The sequence below is a fragment of the Natrix helvetica genome (assembly GCF_964273705.1).
Source record: "Natrix helvetica genome assembly, chromosome: 1".
Lineage (NCBI taxonomy): Eukaryota > Metazoa > Chordata > Lepidosauria > Squamata > Natricidae > Natrix > Natrix helvetica.
In genome coordinates this window covers 275,776,858-275,800,401 of record NC_138548.1, presented here as the reverse complement: position 1 = coordinate 275,800,401, position 23,544 = coordinate 275,776,858, and the positions used below count along the sequence as shown (strand labels likewise).

The following is a 23,544-nucleotide window of genomic DNA, read 5'->3' as shown; positions in this document are numbered from 1 at the left end:
TGAACAGGTGACAAGATGACTATTAACAAAATGCCTCTGACTTTTGGGGGGTTTGGAACACAGTGTACCCTTCCATAGAGGTACAGCATGCAAGTCTTTACAAGGCAAGCCACAGTGTCCCCTTGAAAACAAAATATATTCTAGGTCAGGCTTTTCCAAGGTTTGGGGCTTGGTGAACAATCTGAATATCCATGAATGGGTTGATGAGCTGAAGAGTTTGGGTCTTGCTCTAAGAGGGTTGTATTTATGTGGTAGACATTGGTCAATGCAGGAATGTGTATAGAATCTGGTACACCTTGAGCAGAGTTTGACTTCTAGTGACATAAGTAACACATCTAGGTAGTTTTTCTTAGTAGCCATACAGAAGTGATTTGCCACTGCCTTCCTGATTCCATCTACACCCTTGGGATTTTTTGGATGGTCTCCCATTTTCCCAAGTGTTCTTCCAAGATCAGCCATGTGGGATGACAGCGCCACAGTAAGAAAAATATTTTTCGGAAACAAAACCACAAGATTGCCACATATTTAACAATATATATTTAATATATACTTTCTAGATCAGTACATTCAGTTTAATGTGTTTTTCTTCACAAACAGAAGAACTCTTACAATAGTAAATTTCTAAAATAAATACTATTAAAATAGAGCTTCGAAATAAATATTCTATACAAAGGAAAACTTCTGTGGTATTTTTTTTTCAGTCGAGGAAAGAAGCAAAGAAGAGGGAAAACCTGGACTGCTCTCTGTAAAGATTAATAAAAAATAACCTAACCATGCACAGAGCTCAGGACAGCAACTTGAAAAAGCAGCTATTTTACTTTGCTAATGCAACCAGAGACAGAAATAGCAAGTGCTGTGCCACTGTGTGCCCACTTTCCATCTCTTGCTTTGTAGAGAATTATGCTGCCGGGCATGTCTTGGAAGAAATCATGTTTGCTCAGAACAAGGGATGGAACTATGTCCCTTACTTGGTGTGCATTTTTCTTGTTTGTCCTGTTGAAAGATGAAGGTGCTACCCATGTGAGGGGAGCTTTCAGGAATCACCCAGGGAAAGTAGGGGAGGAAGAGGAAGATCAAGGAGAAGAAACCTTCAGCATTTTTCACCACTGGCCATTCAGAAACTGGTAGCCAGCTGTCAGGGGTCCTTGCTTTTCCCGTGGGTTTGTCTATGTAGATCACGGGTGTCAAACTCAATCAGATCACATGACGGTCATGTGATTTATTGTGGCTTTTTTTTTTTTTTTTTGCCTTTGCAGAGCCAGGATAGGCGTAGCCTGTGTGTGATGCATCCGGCCAGTTTGACATCCCTGATGTAGATTGCACTTTGATGCTCCTGAACAATTTCCTTGTTGAATCAGGATCCAGCCTGACCAGCTGGGAGAGTGTAAAGAAGTTCCTTGGATTAGCCAGTCAGATCTAAATTTCACATAGATGTGGCGGTTCTGCCTTTATAACCCGTGAGAGGGTGAAGTGGTCGGAAGTGTGAATGGGAGAGAGGAGAAGAGGATCAGCGGTAGAACAAAAAGGGCAAAGGGTTGAGGGTGGCAGGGGAGAAACTTTTCAGGCAGAGCATTCAAGAAGACCATCTCAAAGGAATAGCGTGAAGCAGTTCAGGTTCTTCTTGGGCTGGACTAACCCAGAAAGTTTTCAATGCTCGGCGAGAATATTGTCAGTGGTGTTGCTAGGTCTCCAGGAAAGAGCTGTAGAAACATGCGGACAGACTGCTACACAAGAGGTCTAGGCAGGAGGAAGGGGGGGAGCTGTGGAGGCTGGCAGCTGAGTTCTGCTTGCATTTTAAGAGTCTCCCTTTCCAGGGTCTTTTTCACGCATGATCCATCTCCATTTCGTTGATACCGATAGATTAAAAACAAGCTTCAAAAACCCACGCAGTAATTTAAGTGGTTTTCAACTATGTACAACAACAATAAAAGCCCCAAGTTTTCTTTCTTAAAAAGTCTAAGAAATGGTAAGACAAATGTAAAAGGTCAAAATGTTGACCCACCAGTTTGGATGTTTTGCTTCTTTGTCTGACTATATATTTATTGCTTGATCAGTACTGCTGCACACCAATAGGAACAAAAGAGACAATCAGACAGCATTTTTAACTTAGTGACCTCCAGATGTTTTACACATTAGTTCCCCTGCTGTCAGTAGGATATGGAGATGAAGTTTTAATCAATCTAGAGGACACTACTTTGAGGAATGCCGTAACAAAGCATTTATGGTTGGCTAGCACTACTTCATTACCCTGAATATTGACAGGGATAAATACATTCAGCAATATGTTGGCGAAGGTTCTCTTTTTTCTCCCCTCACTCTGCCCCCACCCCCCATGCCCCTGTGATTCTCCCAAGAATTGGTAAGAACATCCATAACACACACTGAGCTGAATCCAGCAGGAACTTGTAATCTCTACTGAAATGAATGGAAGAAGAAAACGCTGGCAGATTTCTCCCACCATTCATCTCAATGGACAAAGGTTTCCAACGGATCTACCTCCCCCCCCCCCCCCGGTGTTTCCTTGGTAAAGCTAATCTCAGATATCAAGGACTCATCAAACAAATTCTCTTTCCTATAAAACAGAAGAACGGGAATGTATAAAAATATGAAAAATAATTTTCAGCCAATCTACCATGCTAAACAAACCCTCCATCATGAAAAAAGTGAGCATATTCTTCTACCTGCTTATCCCTAAAATAATAATAAAACTGGCCTCCTTTCTCTCTGCATAATTGATTACTTTTCTCTCTACATAGTTCTCTCTACACGGTTGATTAATTTTGGATCAGAAATCCTATTTGGTTGAAAAGGTGCCATGGATTTTTCTTTTCTAATTAAAGAGAGAAATACCCTTCACTTTTACAGACCACTTTTTACATGCCTGCCTTTTCCATTTGTTGTGTAGTGTCAATGACTTCCTGTTTAGCATCTTGTAATAAGGTTAATCCACTGGCCTTTGTTACTGTCCAAGTACAGAGATTAACCTTCCCAACCTCCAGCCCTTCAAATATATTCCACTCCTGGTTTCTCTATCCCTCCCAGTCAGCACTGGAGCCACAGAACGTGTAATCCAACCTACCCCAGGGGGCACCAGTTTCAGGAAGTTGGATATTGATAGATGATATCTAGAAAGGGGTGGCTGACAAAAACTGTAGGCACTTTGTCAGAAATGTGCCCCTCAAGCTTATTCCCTCCCTTTAAAAAAATGTTAGCAACCCTCCCGCACAAACAGCGCATATTGCCTTATAGAAAGAGAATTAAGCAGCAACTGTCTCTAATTTGAGAATTAATATAGAGCCTGTATGCTATTTTGTCAAAAACAATTCCATTTCGAAGAGAGTTTGGGATTGCGCTACTCCATTTCTGACTGTCCCAAGATACTCAGATATATTGTGCTTGGTTTGGGTTAATCCTTCAGATGCAGAGTTCTTAATTCTTAAGCTTCAGCTCAAGCATCTCTGATTTAATAAAGTATAATTTATTCCAGGATAATTGAGCTGCTTATATTTATCTTGAAAGTATTGTTGAGATCAGTTCCCTTGAAACTTATGCTCAGTTTTCCTTCTTTTTCTTTTGCGTGGCGGGATCTTATTTGTGCAATTTAAAATGTGCAATAATGATCAAGCAACATAATACACTATTTCAAATGTATGCTCCAAATTTTGTGCGTATGAAATGCAAAAATGGGCTTAAAGTCCTAGAAACTCTTTTGGCTGGGCATTCGCTGACCAAGTTGGGTCATCGCTTTCAAACTCATTCCAGCATTGAAACATCAAAAGCCTTATATTACCATTTGCTCCTACTTGACCTGAATGGATAGAGTTCAGGCTGGTGGCTGCTGGTTTGAATTCTTTGTGGAACTTGCCAAAGGGAATGAATTCCCCCTCCCCACCATTTCTGTTACAAGAGATCAAGAAACAGTTAATAAGGAAGTAATCCATCAGTTAGAATATATTCTTTGTGGTGATCATTCTAGAAAGAAGAGAGAGAGAGAGAGAGAGAGAGAAAGAGAGAGTGGGGGGAGAGGGAGAGAGGATTTGGGAAGAGAATTGGGATATTTGCTCATTATTCAAACTTTCAAGACTGCCTTAATGGCAGTAAAATCAACAGGAGTTAAAGGTAGCGCTAATCCAGGTGTTAAGCTCACCCAGGGCATTTAAACCTCTATAGCAGAGGTCTTCAAGCTTGGCAACTTAAAGACTTGTGGACTTCAACTCCCAGAATTCCTGGCTGGCTGGAGAATTCTGGGAGTTGAAGTCCACAAGTCTTAAAGTTGCCAAGTTTGGGGACCCCTGCTCTATAGGGAGGGCACAGAATGCCCTACCTCTGTATCTACCTATCTGATCAGTTCTGGACCCTTTATTCAAGTTTGAATACTCTGTTGAAGCTTAATACCTGAGAAGAGCTACTGATTTCTACATATTCAGAAAGATTATTTTTTAAAAGGAGTACTCTCACAACGTACAGACACAACAATGACAACAACAAAATGAGGTGATAAGGAACGTTCTTGTTAAAGCCTTGAGGGAAACTTAGCCCTTACTGCCCATAACCTATAAATATGTTAATCGGATGGTGGTCCTGAACTGAAGTCCTGCTTCCATCTTCTGATGTACATGCCACGCCTACTTCTGGATTATTCTTGCAATCTCTAGATGGATCAAACTGCCAGGACAAAGGAATAGGAGAGGAGATGTCTTCAAATTGCTCCGTGTAGCCCGTTTTGGCCCTTGCACAGCAAAATATCCATTTCCTTCCTTCCCTCCCTACAAAAGGCTGACACATGTTATACTTTGACACAGGTGACAAAACACCCTTCCTCTTTTCTTTTCCCATCCTGCACTTCCCAACATCTCTCCAGCAGTCAAAAAGATTTCTCCGGTCTGCTGTCAGCTTTCCCATCTGGGGACGCTTTACAAATCACGCTGTTTGTGTTTTTGCACCGGCATCCAGGCCGACTCACTCGGTCATAGCACCGCTGCGATAGCTTCACACAGCCAGTGGCTGGCAGGTAGCACAGCAAGCAGGGGAAAACCAGGGAGAGGGCGCTCATGAAGGACCAACGGGCACAGCAGTTCGAGTGGGAGCAAGAGCAAGGATGGTCTGCGCAGGAGCCCTCGTCATCCTCGTTGGTGCAGTGATAGAATATGCCCTTCACCAAGCACATGCAGGTTGAGTAATTGACCAGGTTCTGGGCTGAGCACAGACATTCCTGATTGCACACCCAACATGAGGGCAAAGTCCTAGGCAGGGCACATTCCTTACACTTGCATTTCCCACAGGCTTCACACAGCAAAAAGTGCTTGTCCAGCTTCAGAGAAGGGAGTCCTTTCAGATCCAAGGGCTTGCAGTGAACCGTCTTGGGCTGAAGCCGAACTGCTCTCGGGGAGGACTGGTCAGCCATGGGAGGTGGGACCATGTGGTCCAAAAGCCTTTGATCTGAAGACGTGCTGCTGCTGCTGCTGATGGAGCTGGGCCGCCCACTGAAGGAGATCCATGGATGGGTGACATCTTGTTCACACCGCGGTGGAAGGGTGGGCTCGTGGTGGCTCCGGGGAGGCTTCTGAGCCACCGTTTGAGCCAGCGTGGGATTGTCAATGTAGTCGTTCTCCATATGTGTGGTCTTCATCTGGTCGATAGGCAGGATAGTCAAGGGATGTTGCAGTCTGCCGTAAGGGATCCGGCTTTCTAGAAGAGGCTGTACCATAGCAGAACTGGGCACCACAGTCATATTGTGAGGCATTCGAGGCTCCATTTTGTTTTTCAGGTTGCTTATAAGTGTCCTGAAAAAAAGGAGAATAAAGAAAAAGAGGCTGAGACATTATCCATTGCTGTCAGAGTTCCAGCAAAGAGCTGAGCTGTTCCTCTGCCAGGGTTGTCCCAGGGTCAATCTTGGCAGTTTACAGGTTAACTCTTTGGAGTGTCGTCAGTCCCACAGAGGAGAAGGGACAGTGTGGTTGTGAGTGTAAGAAAGCCAGTCTAGTGCAGAGAGGCCAAGAGTCTTGGGAACCCCACTTAGGGACTTTGAACCAGTCCCTCACTTTCTCACGATATCTCACAGAACTGGAAAAAAGGGACAATGGAATACTAACAATAAGTAGCTAGGACAAATGACTTCTGAGTAGGTAGCACTAGGAGCTGTCCACCTAGACACCCACCTTCTGTGAAGACTTCAAGCCAATGTGGCTTCAGTGTGCAGGGATTCCTATCTTATTTGAGCCATGGGGACAATTTCTTCATGACCTCTGCAGGAATTCTGTTGTCACTTTTTAAAAAAATATTTCTGGATGGCCAAAATTGTGGGAGCCAGTATCTAAATTTAATCAATACACGCATTGCAAAGGTTGCTTCCCTAGGGAACCTTTGTAGGCACACATAGATGCTCACATACAGAAATTAAGAGGGATCTTCTGGAATTAACCTGATTTCTATGAGTCTCTTCAAAGGTGACCTAGCAGAAGAAGGAACTTAAGTGGAAAGGTATGTGTTCTTTAGGGTTTAGTTGAAATAAAAGAGGTGTACAATCACAGCCATTGCCAATGGTTTTCTGCCGACTGCAATAAAATGAGCAGAACAGGACTAGTTTATCCTATGAACCTGGAGTGCAGAACTGGAATCAAGAGTCTTAAATGATGGAACTGTACTATTGAGTTAATGACACTGATTCTTGCCACAGAAATTCTGGGCCTGTTGCCCACAGTGCCATCTGTCAGCCTCAGTTTTCTAGTCTCTAAATAAGCAGACTAGTTACGATGACTCATTTGTTGAATCCGTACCCAGTTTCTGAAGGTCCAAAAGTAAAAGATGATAAATTAAGAGGAAATGTTAAATGCATACATAAATATCACCTAAAATCCAGCCAAAAACAAGCACTGCCAGCTTATTCAGAAATATCTGTGAACGGAAGAGTAATGTCATCGCTCATCACTCTTAACTCATTCACAGGTTAAAAAAAAAAGGTTGGCCATGAATGTATGCTAGTCAACTGGATGCCCTCCAGATATGTTAAGATTATAACTCTCAGAATTTTCAGATAGTGATCATGTAAGATTGGATCGTGTAATCACTGCACATCTTGAGGCACCACTTTGACAAAGGTCCCCTGCATAAATCAAGGTACAGATGCTCTGATTCCAGAAGACATGGAAAACACAGAGGAGGAGAGTCTCATTTTTTACACCAACAATATCCAATGTGTGTTCTCAAGCCTCGGTTTTATACCTCCAAATGTCAATTCATTCTAAATGACTGACTTCATAGAATTAAAGAACTAGAAGGGTCTCCGATGTCTTCTACTCCATTCTCCTGCTCAGGACAGGATCTGCTAAAGCATTTTGGATAGATGGCTATCCAGTTTCAATTTGAAATCTTCTGGTGAGAGGAAACATACCACTTCATGAGGCTACTTATTCCACTGGCTAAGAACCCTTACTGTCAGGCAGTTCTTAATATCTAACCTAAATTTATTTCCCTGTGATTTTAACTCATGGGTTCTACTCATGGGTTCTAATTCCTGTCCTCTGAGGAAACGGAGAATACGGTAAGTCCACTCCCTCTTCTTAAAATCTCCTAATAGTAGAATCTGATAGTGAAATCTTGATAGCCCCCCCCCCCATCAACCAACTCTAGTTCAGGAACCCCATTTTTAGACAATGGTGCTGAGTATAAGACATTAGATTCCAAGCAAGGCAAGATTCCGGCTGAGAGGAGTGAAATAATTATTCTGCCTGACACTCCATGCTCCTCTTTACATATCTGAAAATAACAACGCCAGGGTATTAAAATCTTCCAGTAAAACCTTTCCCTGCATCCTACTATCAAGAGATATTCATGCTAAAACATACAGGAGAGCTATCTTCAAATGGGGGTTCTAGTTTTGGAAGGAGCTCACTGGACAGATCCATTTGGCATCAATATTGATTCTGACATTAAGCCAACTCTAAGTCTGTCCCAAAATCTTTGGATTTCATGGCCTTCAACTTTATAATGTCCACATGTCATCGTTCTCTATTTTGACGAAGACTGGGTGGATTATAGATAATGACTGCTTTGATTTTTTTTTAATCAAGCTCAGATTTTAGGGTCTCTGCTCTAGGGTGGGCTAAAAATGATTCATTTACCCAATCAATAAGCCAGAAGAATAGCCATTTTCTAAATCAGCTTTTATACTAGAATGCCTCATGTGTACTATGGAATTAGAATGGTACTGATATCTGGAGCAGCAGGACAATGGTTCCTTCCCCTCCCCATCCTTCACCTCAACCTCTATCAGCCAATCTTTGCATAGTACATGGTGACTATGTTTCCATGTAACTTCAGACCGTCTGTTATTTCCAAAATTTAAGATCAGCCTTGGTCGCTTGAAACATGGCTTCAAGTGGCAAGTTTGAGAAACACTGCCTTAGTGTGTTCCTCAAGAATTCCCTGAATCCTCAGGACACAGGTCAGGAATATATCATGATTATGTTGCAGGTAGTTCTAGATTTATGATCATTCATTTAATTTCAATTGCAATGGCACTGAAAAAAAATAACTCATGACCATTATTTGCACTGTCCTTGGGATCATGTGATTAAAATTTGGACCCTTGGGCACCAACATGTATTGACATCAGTTGAAGCATCTGGGAGTCACATGATCACCATTGTTCCAAAATAGCAATACCAATAGCATTGCTATTACACCATGTAGTAGCATTGCTATTACAGGGTGCTTAACAGCCCTCTCTAAGCGATTTACAAAGTCAGCCTATTGCCTCCAACAATCTGGGTCCTCATTTTACCCACCTCGGAAGGATGGAAGGTTGACTCAACCTTGAGCCTGGTGAGATTTGAACTGCCAAATTGCAGGCAGCAGAAGTAGCCTGCAAGTGTACTGCATTCTAACCACTGCACCACCATGGCTCTTCCATGGTGGTGCAGTGGTTAGTGTGTTTCTTCTAAGTAGTTTCCTTTATTGTTTCATTTAATGTGTTTGTTTGTTTTATTTGTATCCTGCCTTTATTATTTTTACAAATAACTCAACCTGGTGAACAAGTGCAACATACCTTTCCTCCTCCTATTTTGCCCACAGTAACAACTGTGAGGTAGGTTGGGCTGAGAGTGTGTGACTGGCCCAAAGCCACCAAATCAGCTTTCATGGTGAAGGCTGGACTTTCTCACCTACAGACAGAAATCTAGTCAAACTAAAGCAAGTATTTGCTTCATTAAAGATATACTTTGAGAACTCCTAGGGAGGAGATATCTTGATCCTTTACCTCACAACTGAGCTATCTTAACTTCGCTGTTTCTTGCTCCTCTGGAATGCAGCTCATCCCTCCTGGGAATCCAGCCTACATTCCACCACCATTTGTGACTTTCCCATTTTTTTCTGACAAGCTTCCAACAAGCAGAGTCAATGTGACTTCCAACAAGCAAGATTTAATGGGTGAAAAAACGGATTTGCTTAACGTCCCTCTGATTTGCCAAGGCAATTTGCTTAACAGTCGTGGCAAAATAGTTCATAAATGCACGGCTCACTTAATGACCATATTGTTTAGCAATGGACATTCCAGTCCTAATTGTGGTCATAAAGTCAAGAATTACTTGCATAACCTAGTAATGAACCCATAGTGTGAAGTTCAATCATACCAAGCTTTGGGCTCTCTTTTGCTCTTTACTCCAGCATGGCCAAGACCAGATTGGAAAGTCACTTTTTAGAATAAGCCATAGATTAACAATATACATAAACTAAATTCTCAGTAACATACACTACGTATTTTAAACCCTCTGCTTATGAAATTGGCTTAACACCCCCATCTCTGAGTATCCAGAGTTTATAGTTTGGAAAGTACATTCAGATGTGATTAATCTACAATGGAAAATTCCAAGTCCTTTGCTATGCTTGCATCAGAGGAAATGCAGAGTGCAGCCCTAACATGTGCTGCAACATGTTCTCGCAAAACTAAACCAGGATAGGAGAAACTGTGGTTATGGTCCAAGTTTCATTAGCCCCACCCAACTGGCCCAGCTAATGGAGAAGGTGGAAGGTGGGTGCTGATGCCCAAGAACTTCTGGAAGGCCACAGGTTGCTGAATTGGAAGAGGGGGCATACTTTACTTTTTAATTGAAAACATAGGCAAAACATTTTCTCTTCCCAGTGAAAATAAGCCAAATATAAATTCCTTAAAAGCATATCCCTTAGGCATTCACATTAGTCCTCTGACTGTTTTGCAGAAAGGGAGCAGAATGGCAGGGCTGCAAATCAGAGCAGAGGACACAAAATCCTTTAAAATATTCAGACTATTTTTTCATCCAAACACCAAACACCACATAATATTTGGTTTAAATGCTGTTTACCAGCCAATCCCTTTATTGCTAGTCTCTAATTTCATTGGAAGAGTGCAATTTATACTGGAGCCCATCCAGAGATTCAACTGTAGGGGAGGACATAAAACCACAGGAAGCAACTAAACTTAAATCAAAGAACGGAAATGGCTTGGTTCAAATTTAGAGAGTACACATTGTTTTCTGGTGGAGTTGCCACTTCCTTGCAGTGACCTTTAGATTCTTTATTAATTATGTTTAAAGAGAGAGAGAGAGAGAGAGGGAGGGAGGGAGGGAGGGAGGGAGGGAGAGGCATGCAACCCCAAGCATTCCTAGCTGAGACTGAAGAGAAGCTGTTGAAATCTGCAAGTCGAAAAAGAGAACTGGAGGGAAACACCAGTTCAGGGACAGAATGAGTAAACATGAGAAGTCACGGGGAGAGAGAGAAAGTGCAAGGACTTCATTCAACATCCAACGAGACTTAAAAATTCCTCATTTGGGCTACATCTTGATTTTCATCCCATTAAATTCAAACTCAAGTTTCAATGCTTGCTGTGAATCAGGCTTCTTCTCCCTTGCTTTGTGTAAACCAAGCATACTTATCAGCAATTCAAATGCCATTTCCAGTCTTTGGCCTTGCCTCTTTGCTGCAATTTTAGCTGGACTACCTTTTTTTTTTGTTCTTAAAAGCCAGAATGGTTGAAACCTTTGCTTGGCCCTTCAATATCACTCCCTCGGTTTAGAAAAGGAAACATGTATTTTTGACGAGCTGCACAAGTGGGTGGGTTTGTGATGTTGTAAACTCCAGCCAATCAGAACACCAGTTAGCCGATTCCTGCCACAAACTGGCAGAACTGGTTTCTCCTCTGCTGGAGCGCCAGAGAGGGAGTCCTATCCCAAGACACAGAATGGCAGAATCTGCTTTTTCAGTGACACTGACCAGGAAGATCGTCTGCATTTAGGTTGAGTTGAACCTGAGAATCTTCAGCTCACTCGACTCACTGAGGGATGTGGAGGCAGAGAGTAAATCAATGTTAGCTGACTGCGAAGACAATAACAACATTTGTGTTGAAATTGTTTGGCACTGTTTGACTCATTTTCTAGAGCTCGGGGCACTTCCAGTATGAGCTAGGAAGGAGCCAAAGGTAGGAAATTAAACTGGTCTCGCAGAGATTATGTATTCATTTTCAGGATTGCTTGGCTGGATAATGAGAACCTGTTAACAACAAGCCTTGTGCAATGGGAGGAACAAGACAGAAGTTATTTCAAATCAACAGTGAAGCAATTGCTAGTGGCATTGCCCTTTATGACAATGTCAGATTTTAAACAATGGTTTGACTTTTTCTGTCATTCAAAATAAATCCCTAAAATATTGGGAACTGACGGATCACTTAAAGTGATGGATTTCAAAAGCCTGTTTTCTCCAGGAAGGCTGCTTGCTAAGCTCTTATAGCAACCAAAAGCTCGTTAGGAACAAACTGAGTTTAAAGATTACATTTGCATTTCTTTTTGCTGCAAGCTCCAATCTCAAAAATGTATTTAAGGTAATTATATTGCTATGAGAATTTATTTCAGTTTTGTGTAGTCCTTCAACTTGAACAACTCTAGACATCTTACAACCTGTTAGCACAAAACCATCCATGGAGGCAATACAATTTTTTAAAGTCTTGAATTCATAACTCATCGCCAAATCCCCAAAGGAAGAAGATGATTTTGACCTGCTTCCTAAAGGATACAAGAAGGGGGCTTAGAGTAGGCTAATTGCTTGCCTGGGTCAACAAAGGAGACTTTTAAGATTGAAAGCTTAAAAATGTATATTGTATTTGTGGACAGCTGGTTTCCATCCTTGATTACTGATGACAGAAATGTTGATTGAGGTTGATTAAAAAACTGAAATTAAGGTGGATAGTTATTTGTTCTTTATTCTAGCATGGGCAGAGTCAATAAATCAAGCTTTTAAAGAAAAGATCGAGTGTGCAACTTTAACACACATCCATGTTGCGGCCCGCCAGCAGAGCTGGCAGCAGATTCAGACAGTGAGGAGGTTGGGAAGGAACATGGGCCAGTCCTGGAGTCTGGGAAGGTTCTGATGAGGGCTCTGTGTAGGAGGCAGAGCGGGGGATAGGGCTGTATGCCAGTTATCAGCTGCCTTCAGAATCAGACATCAGTGAGGCAGATGAACAGCTGGAGCCTGTTCCCAGTGTGTGCATGCGCAGAGTTGCCAGACAAAGGGAACAGCTAAAGAACAGGGGTTGACTTGGAAATAAGGCCACAAGTGGATGGTGAATGGCCCCTCCCAGAGGAAATAAAAGAGGAGCGAAAAGGGAGTGGAATTTGCAGGAGACAATTAGTTCACTTAATTGGTTCGTGACTTTCCAAGACTCCTTGCCAAGTTTTGCAGATATTGCCCTGGGAGCTCTCCAAGCCAGATAAGGTCTGTGACTGTAAATGGTCCCTTGAAAGACTTTGTAGGATGTGAATGAGAAGAATTCATAGTAATTTAATAAAGGTTTTTTTTTGTCAGTACATGGAGTTTGCTTCATGCTCTTGGGAAGCCTAGGTCAGAACAATCCTATATTTTAACATGATAGGGTTTGAAATGCATCCTACATCAACAATATTAGTAATAATTACTTAATTACTAACTTATTATCACCAGCATGAACTGAACACTGAAAACCATAGCCACGTAAGAAAGTGATTAAACACAATGACTGTATTTTCTCTTGTCTTTTACGCTTATTTTAGAACAGAAGTGGGAGAAAGTGAATTTGAATGTCATATTAGTTTTAAAGGTCTGATGACCATCTGGGAGGAGCTATCTTTCATGCTTTTCTGCACCTCTGAAATAGATCGGAAGCAGCATATGCAACATGATGCATTCCATCATTTTTGGGACAAGGAAGGCTTTTCTACTTATACCGTGGCTTTCAGCAAAGATGTCTCTAAACTGTCCTTGCACCTCAGTTGCAGGGATTATGGTACACATCATTTGGTACCTCTGAATTCCATCCTTGCCTTCAAACAACTCAGACAGAGGTGGGCTTGTTCAGGCCCGCTTAGCCTCAGAGATGAAATCATATCAGGAAACTTCAGGTCATTCAGAGAAGTTTAAGGTGGTCATAATGATCAGCATTGGAAGGAGACGGAGGTGTCAAGAACACAAGGAACAGATTGGAGACAAGCTATGCACGATAAGTTGTGCTTTAAAGAATAAGAATTCATTATACAGGAGATGGAGTAAATCACCCATATGCAATATGAACACAATCTTGTTGCAATTTGCACGTTTCAGCTCTGGTAAAGTTGGGCTCAGGTAGGAATAATATTGTGAAATATATTATTTCCAATTTAACATTAGTTTGCTGAAGTCAGAGGAAGCTGATGTTCAAAGGAATAAATCAGATCTTCCTAGAACTGTTCTGACGTTGTTCTGACCATCGTCCAGATGCTTTCACCTCAAAACAACTCTTCTGAGTTTGAAACGGATGTTTTGTACTTTCAAGGACAAAACACATTTGGAATGGTAGGAATAAAGGCTTTGAATTCAGGACAGAACACTTCAAATGCAAAGTCATTTGTACATCCTTAATTAACAGCATTAGCAGAATCTGAATATTCAGAAATTTGCAAGATTCCAGTGAAGATATGGTGCTCTTATTCGCAGAAGAGGAAAAATAAGATATAGAATTGAATCAAGAATTATCAATATTTTGAGAAGAACAATAAATAATGGGATTCAAGAAACTTTTAAAAATTTATTGGCCACCCAACTCCAGTGGACTAGAGGTGGTCAACTCCAGAATGTCCCTTAGTAGCTTATATTTTTTTTTTAAATGGAAAACAATAAAACAAAAATTATGCATTTGGACAAACCACATTTTATATGCCAGAATTGACCCATTGATTAGATTGAATCAATAGTAGATTCAGAGCCTTTGGGAACTAGATATTCCCCCCCTCTCCCTCCCTCCCCCCCCCTCTCTCATATTTCTGAACTGCATCCAATGGACAATAAGAAAAGAAAAGCAAAATAATTAAAATAAGTTCAGTAGATCATATAATACAATGGTATTGGGATTGGCCAGGACTGATGTGGATATACAAGGACAGAGTTCATTACTAAAAAAATTTTTTTATTATGACTAATGGAGTTTAAGAGCAGGTAACAACTCTTTACCTTACTTGTACAGCAACTGACCCCAAACAAAAAAGAAAATTTAAAAATTAAACTAAAAAGTATTCTTCAAGCTAGGTAGCAAAGTATGTTGAAGATGAGTAGAATCTTAAAACAGAAGTTGATGCTTCTGTGACAAAAAGCAACGTGGCTAAGAGATTCCCCACATTTTAAATAGAGATGATTTACAGCTGAAACCACAAAGTAGCACCAAACCTCACAAGATCTCATGAAATTTAGTATAGGTGTTCATACAAAGTTGGGTAAACTTGTGAGATTGCGGTTGGAATTAACTTGTGATCCCACAATCAAATCATGCTTTCAGCTTTAAAAGTTCCCCACCCAGGAATTTTCAACAGTAACTAATATGACAAAGCAACTCATGTAACCATGGATGTTTGATTGATAATGTTTGGATCCCGTAATTTAATCATCCCCTGAGCCTTATCAGTAAAGTACCTGCATTGTGCGGTAAAGAAGAAAAGCAGCTGTATATTAAATTAGATGCTAGAGATTTGACATCTAATTCAATAGCTTATTTTATATGCCCAGGCTCCCCAAATAGAATCTTTCCCATTACTGTTTCATCCAAAATGCTACTAATTGCAAATTAATTAGCACTCAAGGTCAAGCCCAGAGAAAATATGAGAAATGAGGCTTGCAAAGGTAGGAGGGATTTTCAGATTGCCGCCATAAGAATCTACTTTCAGGATGCATTCTGAACAGAATTATCTTATTATTCCTATTATTAGGAACAATATAAGCAACATAAACAACATGGCTATGAAACTTAAATTGGTACAACAGCGACTAGAGACGACTCTATACAAAACAACTGACCAAAGCGGTTGGGACAGACACACGGATGAATTATGGATTGGAAATGGAGCCGTTTCATTTTTTGAGCAAAGTCAAATCATGAAGAAGTAATATTTCATTGTAGGCAATCTTCCAGGAAATTAAGGTAATTTTTAAAACTTTCCTCCTGTCCCTCAACTGAACATGTCCGCAACATTCATTTGGATAGCCTTTCGTATGTAACTCATATGCAGCTACAGAGGGTTATCTTTCTAAATGAGCCCTACCCATTGACCTCCCATGTTGAGTCTTGAGAGCAGGACAGGAAATGGTAGTTGAGAGCAATCACTTGGATCACAAAGCACTGGAGAGACTTGAGATCCCATTTTAACCTTTATGAAACTCAATTCTTCCCAGTACTTTGGGAGCTGACTCTACCCATTTTGGGGGACACGGTCAAAGATTGCTGTAGCCCTTGAATCAGTGGAAATGGTGTGCTCCTTTTCTGGACTCTAAATTAGGATTTAGAGGACAATCCTGTGTTTTCAGTTCCCATCAGGCACTGCCATCAAAGCTAAGAGCTCAGGATCATGGCAAGTAAGGCTCAAATGGTCTAGTCATTCCTAAAATATATTGCCTGTTAAAATAATTAGTTTTCAGGTATGAATCTGAAAACACTGAAATTCAAAAATCTGAAATTCACTGAAAACACTGAAATTCAAGAATCTGAAAACACTGAAATTCAAAAATAACAAAATAACTCTGAAAGAGGCACCTTGAAAAGAGGCCATATTAACAAAATCCTGAATTAGAATATTTACTAAGCATGATTCTAGTGGTTGATTTAGGCCGTAGGAGACTCGGATTCAGAGTTCTTACTTGAATCCCAAGAAAGGCAGGTTTGAACTAAAAGAATAAAGCTATAGATATTTGGACTAGACAGATCCATCTCAAAGGCAGAAGGCTGGAAGAAGGCGCCTCAGTTAATAATTAGCCTTATATTTTAATTGCAAAATTTTATCAAGGTGCAATCTGGCCACCATCCTACAAAATTGAAGGTAGCTATGGAGTATAACTTCCTTCAAAATAATCATGGTGAATATATTAAGGTTGTGTTTCTAAGGATGCTTATTTGGAAAAGTGTCCAATTCATTCCCAAGTAGAATATTAGTTGTAGCCCAACTTCATAGCAGAAGAAATGAGATGTATGACTTAAAAATAATTTTCAGTTCATTTAGAGTGAAGGTTAGATGTAATCTTAAAACACAAATCAATTCCACTGTCCCATTTGAATCATTATCATAGGTAATCAAGTAATCCCAGGGCCTCCCATCAGTTGGGCAGTTACTATCTCCCATAGTATCAGATCTGTTACTATCTCCCATAGTATCAGATCTGTTACTATCTCCCATAGTATCAGATCAGATCGCCGCCCTGAGTCCTTTTGGAGAAGGGTGGCATATAAATCCAAATAAACAAACAAAACAAACAAACAGATCTGGCTGGGTTTCTAAAGTTTCTAAATTGAAGATGTTCTTCTCCTCGGTTTTGGTGAGGATGGGACAAGCCTTCTCGGATTGTGTGTGTTTGTTCCTTCCCTGCCCCTCTTCCCCCCATGCCCTGAAGATCATGTCTGATTCTTGTTGTCTTTGTCATTTTTTAATTCTTTGTTTTTGTTTTTTATTGTATTTTTTAAATAATAATAAGAATAAATTTTAATTTATAAACCGCTCCCATTCCTAAACAGCAATTTCATTATATCATAAATAGATGGTCCTTGTTATAGGTTTTTACAATGTAAGTCTACATCAAAGAGTCTCTTTACCTAAAACTGTTTTTCTTTGTGAGCTACCCAAAGTCACTAGGAGTTGGGCAGCATGCTAGCTAAATAAATAAATAACCCCACCTAGAATTTCTACAAATATGCCATTTCTTATTTTATAAATTTACTTTGTGTATATTCAATGTAAAGATAAAGAGCAATAGCTCGCTAGAGATTTCCAAGTCCCGTTGGTTTCAACTGCTGAGTTAAACATACCCCTAGGTGTGCCTGGCCGATTGTAGAACAGATCAAAGCATTTAGATCCATCTCTCGTGCAGAGAGTTAGCAGTGGAAAACAGAAGGGAGCAGTACCAATAAGACAGAATTTGGAGCCTCATCTTCACTCCATTGAAGAATGTAAATTGTTACAAATTTGGCTCAAATACAAGCCAATTGTTTTCACTTTGTTTCCCTCCCCGTGCTTTTGGGTCTTGGGTTTTTAATCATCTTGAGGAAGAAAACAAATGTCTACCCTTGAAAACCTGGAAGGTTATTGTTATTATTTTATAAACCTCACAAAAGGTATGGTTTTCATACAGGTTTTAATTTTTCTCACAAACCAAACAAAACCTTCTTTTAAGGGAAACTTTACTCTTCCCCCCCCCTCCCCGAAAGAGCTGTTCAAGAAAAAGCAGAAGCCCTACTGAATTGAGTAAACATGGAATGGCCGTGGAACTTTCAACTGCTCTTGTTGAATGTTCCAGAGAATCCTGGCATGAATTGAGAGAGACTAAGAAAGTATTCATTCCTCTCGGACAAAAGACTTCTAGAAGCAGGCAAGGCAACAGTGAAAGAATCTGAGGAGAAACGCTTACTTTGGGGTCAATCATTTGGGGGAGGGGGGTTAGAAATTGGGCAGATTCTCTGTCATACGTGATACGACAGATGATCCAGAGGATCTGAGCAATTCTCAGATTGCATAGAGAAATATGAAACCAGGACAGTGGGTACAAGCAGTCTCATGTACACAAAACCACAGGACAAGTACCACCCCTAGTAAGATATAACGCCGGGCTTCCCCATACATTCCTGAGCAGTAAACCTCCTGAAGGAAATTCGTTGGAATTTCAACTGACATTTCAATAAAATGTCCGACCAAATAGCCAGGCCTTGTCTCTGGTTGCTCTATATTCTGGGTACTCATTTGGACAACTGTAAACAGTCAATCTGGTAAGGGTGAATGTAAATATCTCAATTATGAAGGTGGCCCTGCTGAATTAGCATGAAAAAAAATCTAAAAAGAAATATTTAAAAAAAAGGGGGGAGGGAATCTGTGGCCATTCGGATCTTGACTCCAAGCCAATTCCAGCCAGCAAGTGAAGGATGATGAAATTTCTGATGGACCGTAGTTTTTCTGACTCCTAATCTAGAAAATTCTGCAATAAAATGCTTGAAAAAGTGACAGTACAGCCCAACTACTTGAAAAACAATCCCTTCAGGAAAGATACAGAGGACAGAACACAATTCCAAAGGATTTTCCAGTAGCCAAATCAAGGAAAAAGTCTCCCTTGCATTGACCAAACTGACAGGAGAACAGGAATGCCAGTTAATGAGGATCAAATTACTTGTAATCCCCATGGAACATGTAGTGTTTAACGCTGAATAGCATCAAAAGACTTCAAACTACACTAAAGGGAACACTTGACACAAATCAGGAGCATCCAGTTTCACACACACTACCTCTTCCTAGGTTTAAATGATATCTCATGTACTTTGCTTCCAATTCCTTCCTATTTTCAAGCTCTACTTAATCAAGGGAGTGACTTTGAGGCAATGGAATTAATCTACCTAGAATAAATCTTTGGTATAAAAGGAGCCACACTCAGATATAAGAAAATGACTAAAAGAGAATGAAATAGCAAATTGATAAAATTCTAAAATCAGGATGGTAAAACTGTAATATTTTAGGAGAATTCTAATCAAATGTTCCAAGGGCTTCAAATTTTTCACTTTAAACACAGAACTTTCTTTTTTTTTTTTGTTACATGAAAACCATTGAGCACCCTGTGAATTTATCTGTGTTCCACACATCAACAGTATCACTTGATTTCTAACCCAAAAATAAATAAATTATCCAGGTTTCTTTTAGACATTGGTTATAATTCTTGAGCTGCCACTACCCAGACCAGAGGAAACATACTTACCAGGCACACTGAATTCAGTGGATCTTACTTCTGAGTGAACATACTTAGGATCAGCTTCAGGGCTTTTATGACTGCGACAACCACCACAATTCCATCTGTCAAAAGGGAAAGGCAACGTTGCTCTCAAAACATCTAATGAACATTATACTCAATAGGCGCCCTACATGGGGAACATGAAAGTAATGGAAAGCAATCTTTTCATGACCTGGGCTTCTGTTAGATGTTAGATGTGTTGGACTGTAATTCCCAGAACAGTTAGAGTTGTAGTCCAACCTGCCTAGAAAGCACCAAGTAGGGAAAGTTGCTGCAGCTAAGGGAAAGCTTCTTGCTGCAGCCATTTTACAAAGCCGTGGCTTTGCATAGGCAGAGTTAGAAGTGGCACAGTATAAACCTTTTCATTTTATGCGGTATAAACTTTTTCATTTATTTCTCTTTATTTTTTTGGCAGGTGAAAAGATCATTGCCAGAAGGGGAAAGCAGCTGTTAAAGAGGTGCTTGAGTACAGGAATCCCATACAGACTCCTTGAACAACTGATAGGTTGTAGGAAGTAGCATTTATCAAATGGAGACGTTATTGACAGTATTCCGATATCCTGAAATCGTTTTAATGCTTCCTTAATCCCTCTATTGTTCACCTTTATACAAAGGGAACTGGAGGGTCAGTGGAAGGAAAGCAGTGGAAGAGATCCTGGTCATCCAATGCCCCATTTACAAGACTTCTTTTAAAACAATTCCAGATCAAGGAAACTAGGTTACCAGTTGAACATACGACAATAATTGGTAATATTAGTGGGAGAGAGGTGTGTGTAAGAGAGAGCTTTAACATTGGAAGTGAAATATTCTGCCCACTTTCCTTGTGAATTTGATGACGTTCTTTTTTTTAAGAGGGTTGTCAAGCAGAGCAAAAGCTCAATATTTAGACTGTGAGGCGTTTTTAAATAAAATAAGCCAAACATGTTGGAAGATAGGAAAGAGCCTGGGAAGGCCAGCCCTCATTCCACCCTTTCAAAATTCGATAAAAGGGAGAACCCCCCCCCCCAGACTGACATTTTAGGGGCTGCACAGCAAGAAGCGGCAGTCTGCAACGCCACCCTCTCTAGGCTGCCCTTCCGACGGGGTGGGGACCTTCCGAAGTGGCCACAGCTCAGGCCCCTTTTTCTGCCCTTGGGGCAGATATCGAGACCCCCTCCTTGACGCCCTTCTCGCTTGACGGCTCCTTCGGCGCCTGCCATTTTCTGCCCTTGGCGATGCCCGGCCGGTTCCAGCCTCGGCCTAGATCTCCACGATGCAATATAGGTGGAGAAGGCCCCAACGAGACCCGCGCTTCCCCCCACCCTCACCCGCCCCCTCCCTTCGGCTCTTTTTCTCTCGCTCCTCGTCTGCTGCGCACAGGTACAAAAAAATAAAAGCCCTTGGCACACCCAGCTGGCGCCGTTTCCTTCTAGCGCAGCGCGATCCTCCCAGCTAATCTCGTAGTTCAAAGCCACCAGCCGCTGGGGGAGTGGGGCGCGGGGGGGGGGGTGAGAGAGAGAAGGAAAAAGGAGGACCAGGCGAAGCGAAGCAAATACGGGGGTGAATTTGGGGTGGGGGAGAGAACGAGACCGCATCGCAGGATCGTTACCCGAAATAAAAGGCAAGCGAGAAAGAGCAAAGGTCAAGACAGCGAGCAAGCGGCTTGGCTGGGCGAGCGCCCCGATCCCAGTCGAGGCTCCGGAACTGCATGAAGCTTAACGAGGTGGAAGGAGAGAGAGAGAGATGCCAAAGGCAAGAGGGGGGGGGGAAGCTCGACGTTCCCCCGCGCAGCCGGGCTACCAGGCTGGTATGAGCTGATCCCGAGCGACAAGCGGGGCAGACGCAGTTTATAGGATGCGGCCGACACACCGATCTTAATCCCAGCGAACGCCCAGGTGGCTGCGACTAACGTAGTGTTTTAAGGGACGAATCTCTATCGCAGGAGCATCGGGCTTAATTGCAGTCCATGTCGAAGAGACAATTCGTGAGGAAAAAAAAAAGAATAGAACTTGGTCTTTAAAAAAAAGATACATCTAGAAGTTTAAGGGCACAGCCTTTCCCGCAGAAGATCCGACGAGGAAGTAGAGATTCCCCCTTCTGTTATCCCCTTTGCTCTACCTCCCTCAATCCCGCGATGATTTTTCTACTTACTTTCAACAATCCAGTCCAGATCATGTCTCAACGGGCGAGTTAATCCTAAATCCGAGAAAAATCCCGGCCGTACTTGCACGTGGGTGGTGAAAGATGAGGTTAAAATCGACACGAAACACACCCGGGGCTCAGAGAGCAACCTGAACAAGTGGTGCGCTGTCAGGAGCGGCGGCGGCGGCAGCCGTCGCTTCCCCCTCGCTTCGCTTCGCTGTTGCAACAACTGCTGCCTGGGAAAATGGCTATTTTATGAATGGGAGGGAAAGGGCCTCTACTACGCATGCTTGTCCTCCCAATTCTATGAATGGGTGGGCACTGGAGTTCCAAGGCGCATGCTCTGCTCTCATTTTATGAATGGGGGGCCGGAAGGAACTCATTGAGAGTTAAGGATGACTATAGACTGGTGTTTTTCCTCTTTTTTTTATGAATGAAACGCGGTAGCTGCAGGCGGTTGCGCATGCACCACAGTACACACCCCCAGCCTCGGGCTGATGGCAAAGCGAAGTACAGTAGAGGCAGGGAGTGGATGTGCGGTTAAGAGTGAAATAAAGGAAATAGGTCGCGGTGGAAAAATATCCTTTGTCTTTGCGATCGAGGGCGGCCGATGGGATTTCTCATGAGTAATTAAGGAAGGCGGGCGGAGAGGGCGTAAGAGAAAGTGCGGTTGAACGTTGTTTCGGATCCTTTTGCGAGTATTTCTCGTGGCTGGTGCTGGGCTTTCATTCCCCGAGGACTGTAGTGAGCCTCTGGACGTCCCGCGGGATCGTGATGCCTGCTGTCCTTCTCGGAAGGGCGGCGACGGCATTTCTGGTTTATTAAGTTGAAGTCCAGATGTTTGGGAGACCTTTAAAAAACGAAGACGACACTGGGAGGGTGGGAGAACATGCCCCCTCCCCAATCCCTTCACAAATCTGGAAATTTTGTAGGGCTTTACTCCGATCTTATTCCCAGGTCAACGGCTCAGAAGAAATCTGGAATTCCCTGTATTGGATAGTATTGTTCATTTAAAGGACACGGTCTGTATTCTTGTGAGCCTTGAGGACAGCAGGAAGGAAGGGATGTGTTTGAGAAAAGGCCTCTGAATCGATGGAAAACGGCCGAGCTGGAAATCAATACCCATTCCTTAATCCTGCACCCCATCAGCTTCCTCGTCTTTTCCCCCAGGACAAGATCGTACTTATAGGGTGGGTCAAATTTTTCAACTTTCAGTTTCCAAACATTAGAGATGCTCAATTCCTTGGGGATTGTAAAAGTATTTTGATTACTTTAATATAATTTAGAGGTGTTTGGTAAGTAACTATATAAAAATCGTAACTTTTTAACATTTTGTTTGTTTCATTTGTTATATACTAGCTGAATTCAGTTCATCTGCAACGAGTTAAAAAAGCAAAGCAAACCCAGGCTAAAGAATACATTTAATGCGAAGCGTTTGATTTTCCAGAATATCTTCCCAAGCAAGGGCAGAGCCTGGGTCATCCAGAGAAGCTGGGCAAAACCATGTGAGCTGACTTCTTCAAACTCAGCGACCTCCAGTTGTGTGGGACTACAATGATCTACACCCCCAAGGCGATGGGGTGGGTGGGTAATGGAAGCTGGTAGTCCATCACATTTCGTCTCATCCATCATCGCTGAAGTTTAGAAGCAGTCAAATAAACCTGAAATGGAGAGAAGGACAGACTAGGGCAGAAATACAGATGAATCTTAAGTAAAACAGTTTGTCCAAGTAATACAATCCAATCTATGGCAATACCTTTACGTGTGTTCTGGCAAAACAAAATGTATCTCTTACTTTCACTTCATAGAAAGACTCAAAGAGTATTTTCAGACCCCCTACAGTCTGATATTTCTCTATTTTGTGTGAATCATGGGAAATAAGGAAAGACTTATTTCGGAAAATGTTCCCACCTAAAGGGCTCTTTGTGCTGTCACTCAAAAGACATGGCATTGCCACTGTTTCTCTATATAACCATATTTGGTTATAGCAATGTTTGGTAAATGTTAATAAGATATTTGGTATTAAAAATAAAATATGGGAAAAAGAACGGTGGGAGGGAAGAATGGAAGATAAAATTGTTACATTGCCTCTACAATTCCACAAGGGAAGCAGAGTTTTTTTCAGTAAAAGCCTTGAATATATTT

At 41.7% G+C, this 23,544-nt stretch overlaps 1 protein-coding gene and 1 long non-coding RNA gene across 2 annotated transcripts; one reads left to right on the top strand and one right to left on the bottom strand.

Annotated features, from left to right (window-relative positions):
• Window positions 1-524: 524 nt before the first annotated feature.
• Window positions 525-21,668, bottom strand: SPRY4 (sprouty RTK signaling antagonist 4). Its single transcript, XM_081934457.1, has 3 exons — window positions 21,409-21,668; window positions 19,246-19,340; window positions 525-5,783 (listed from the first exon to the last, which is right to left on the bottom strand). Exon 3 carries the CDS (start codon window positions 5,753-5,755, stop codon window positions 4,865-4,867), a length of 891 nt encoding a protein of 296 aa, XP_081790583.1. The 5' UTR covers window positions 5,756-5,783; window positions 19,246-19,340; window positions 21,409-21,668; the 3' UTR covers window positions 525-4,864.
• LOC309382707 lies at window positions 15,342-20,045 on the top strand. Its single transcript, XR_014173701.1, has 2 exons — window positions 15,342-15,445; window positions 19,694-20,045. It is a non-coding gene; the product is annotated as an uncharacterized lncRNA (long non-coding RNA).
• Window positions 21,669-23,544: the final 1,876 nt, after the last annotated feature.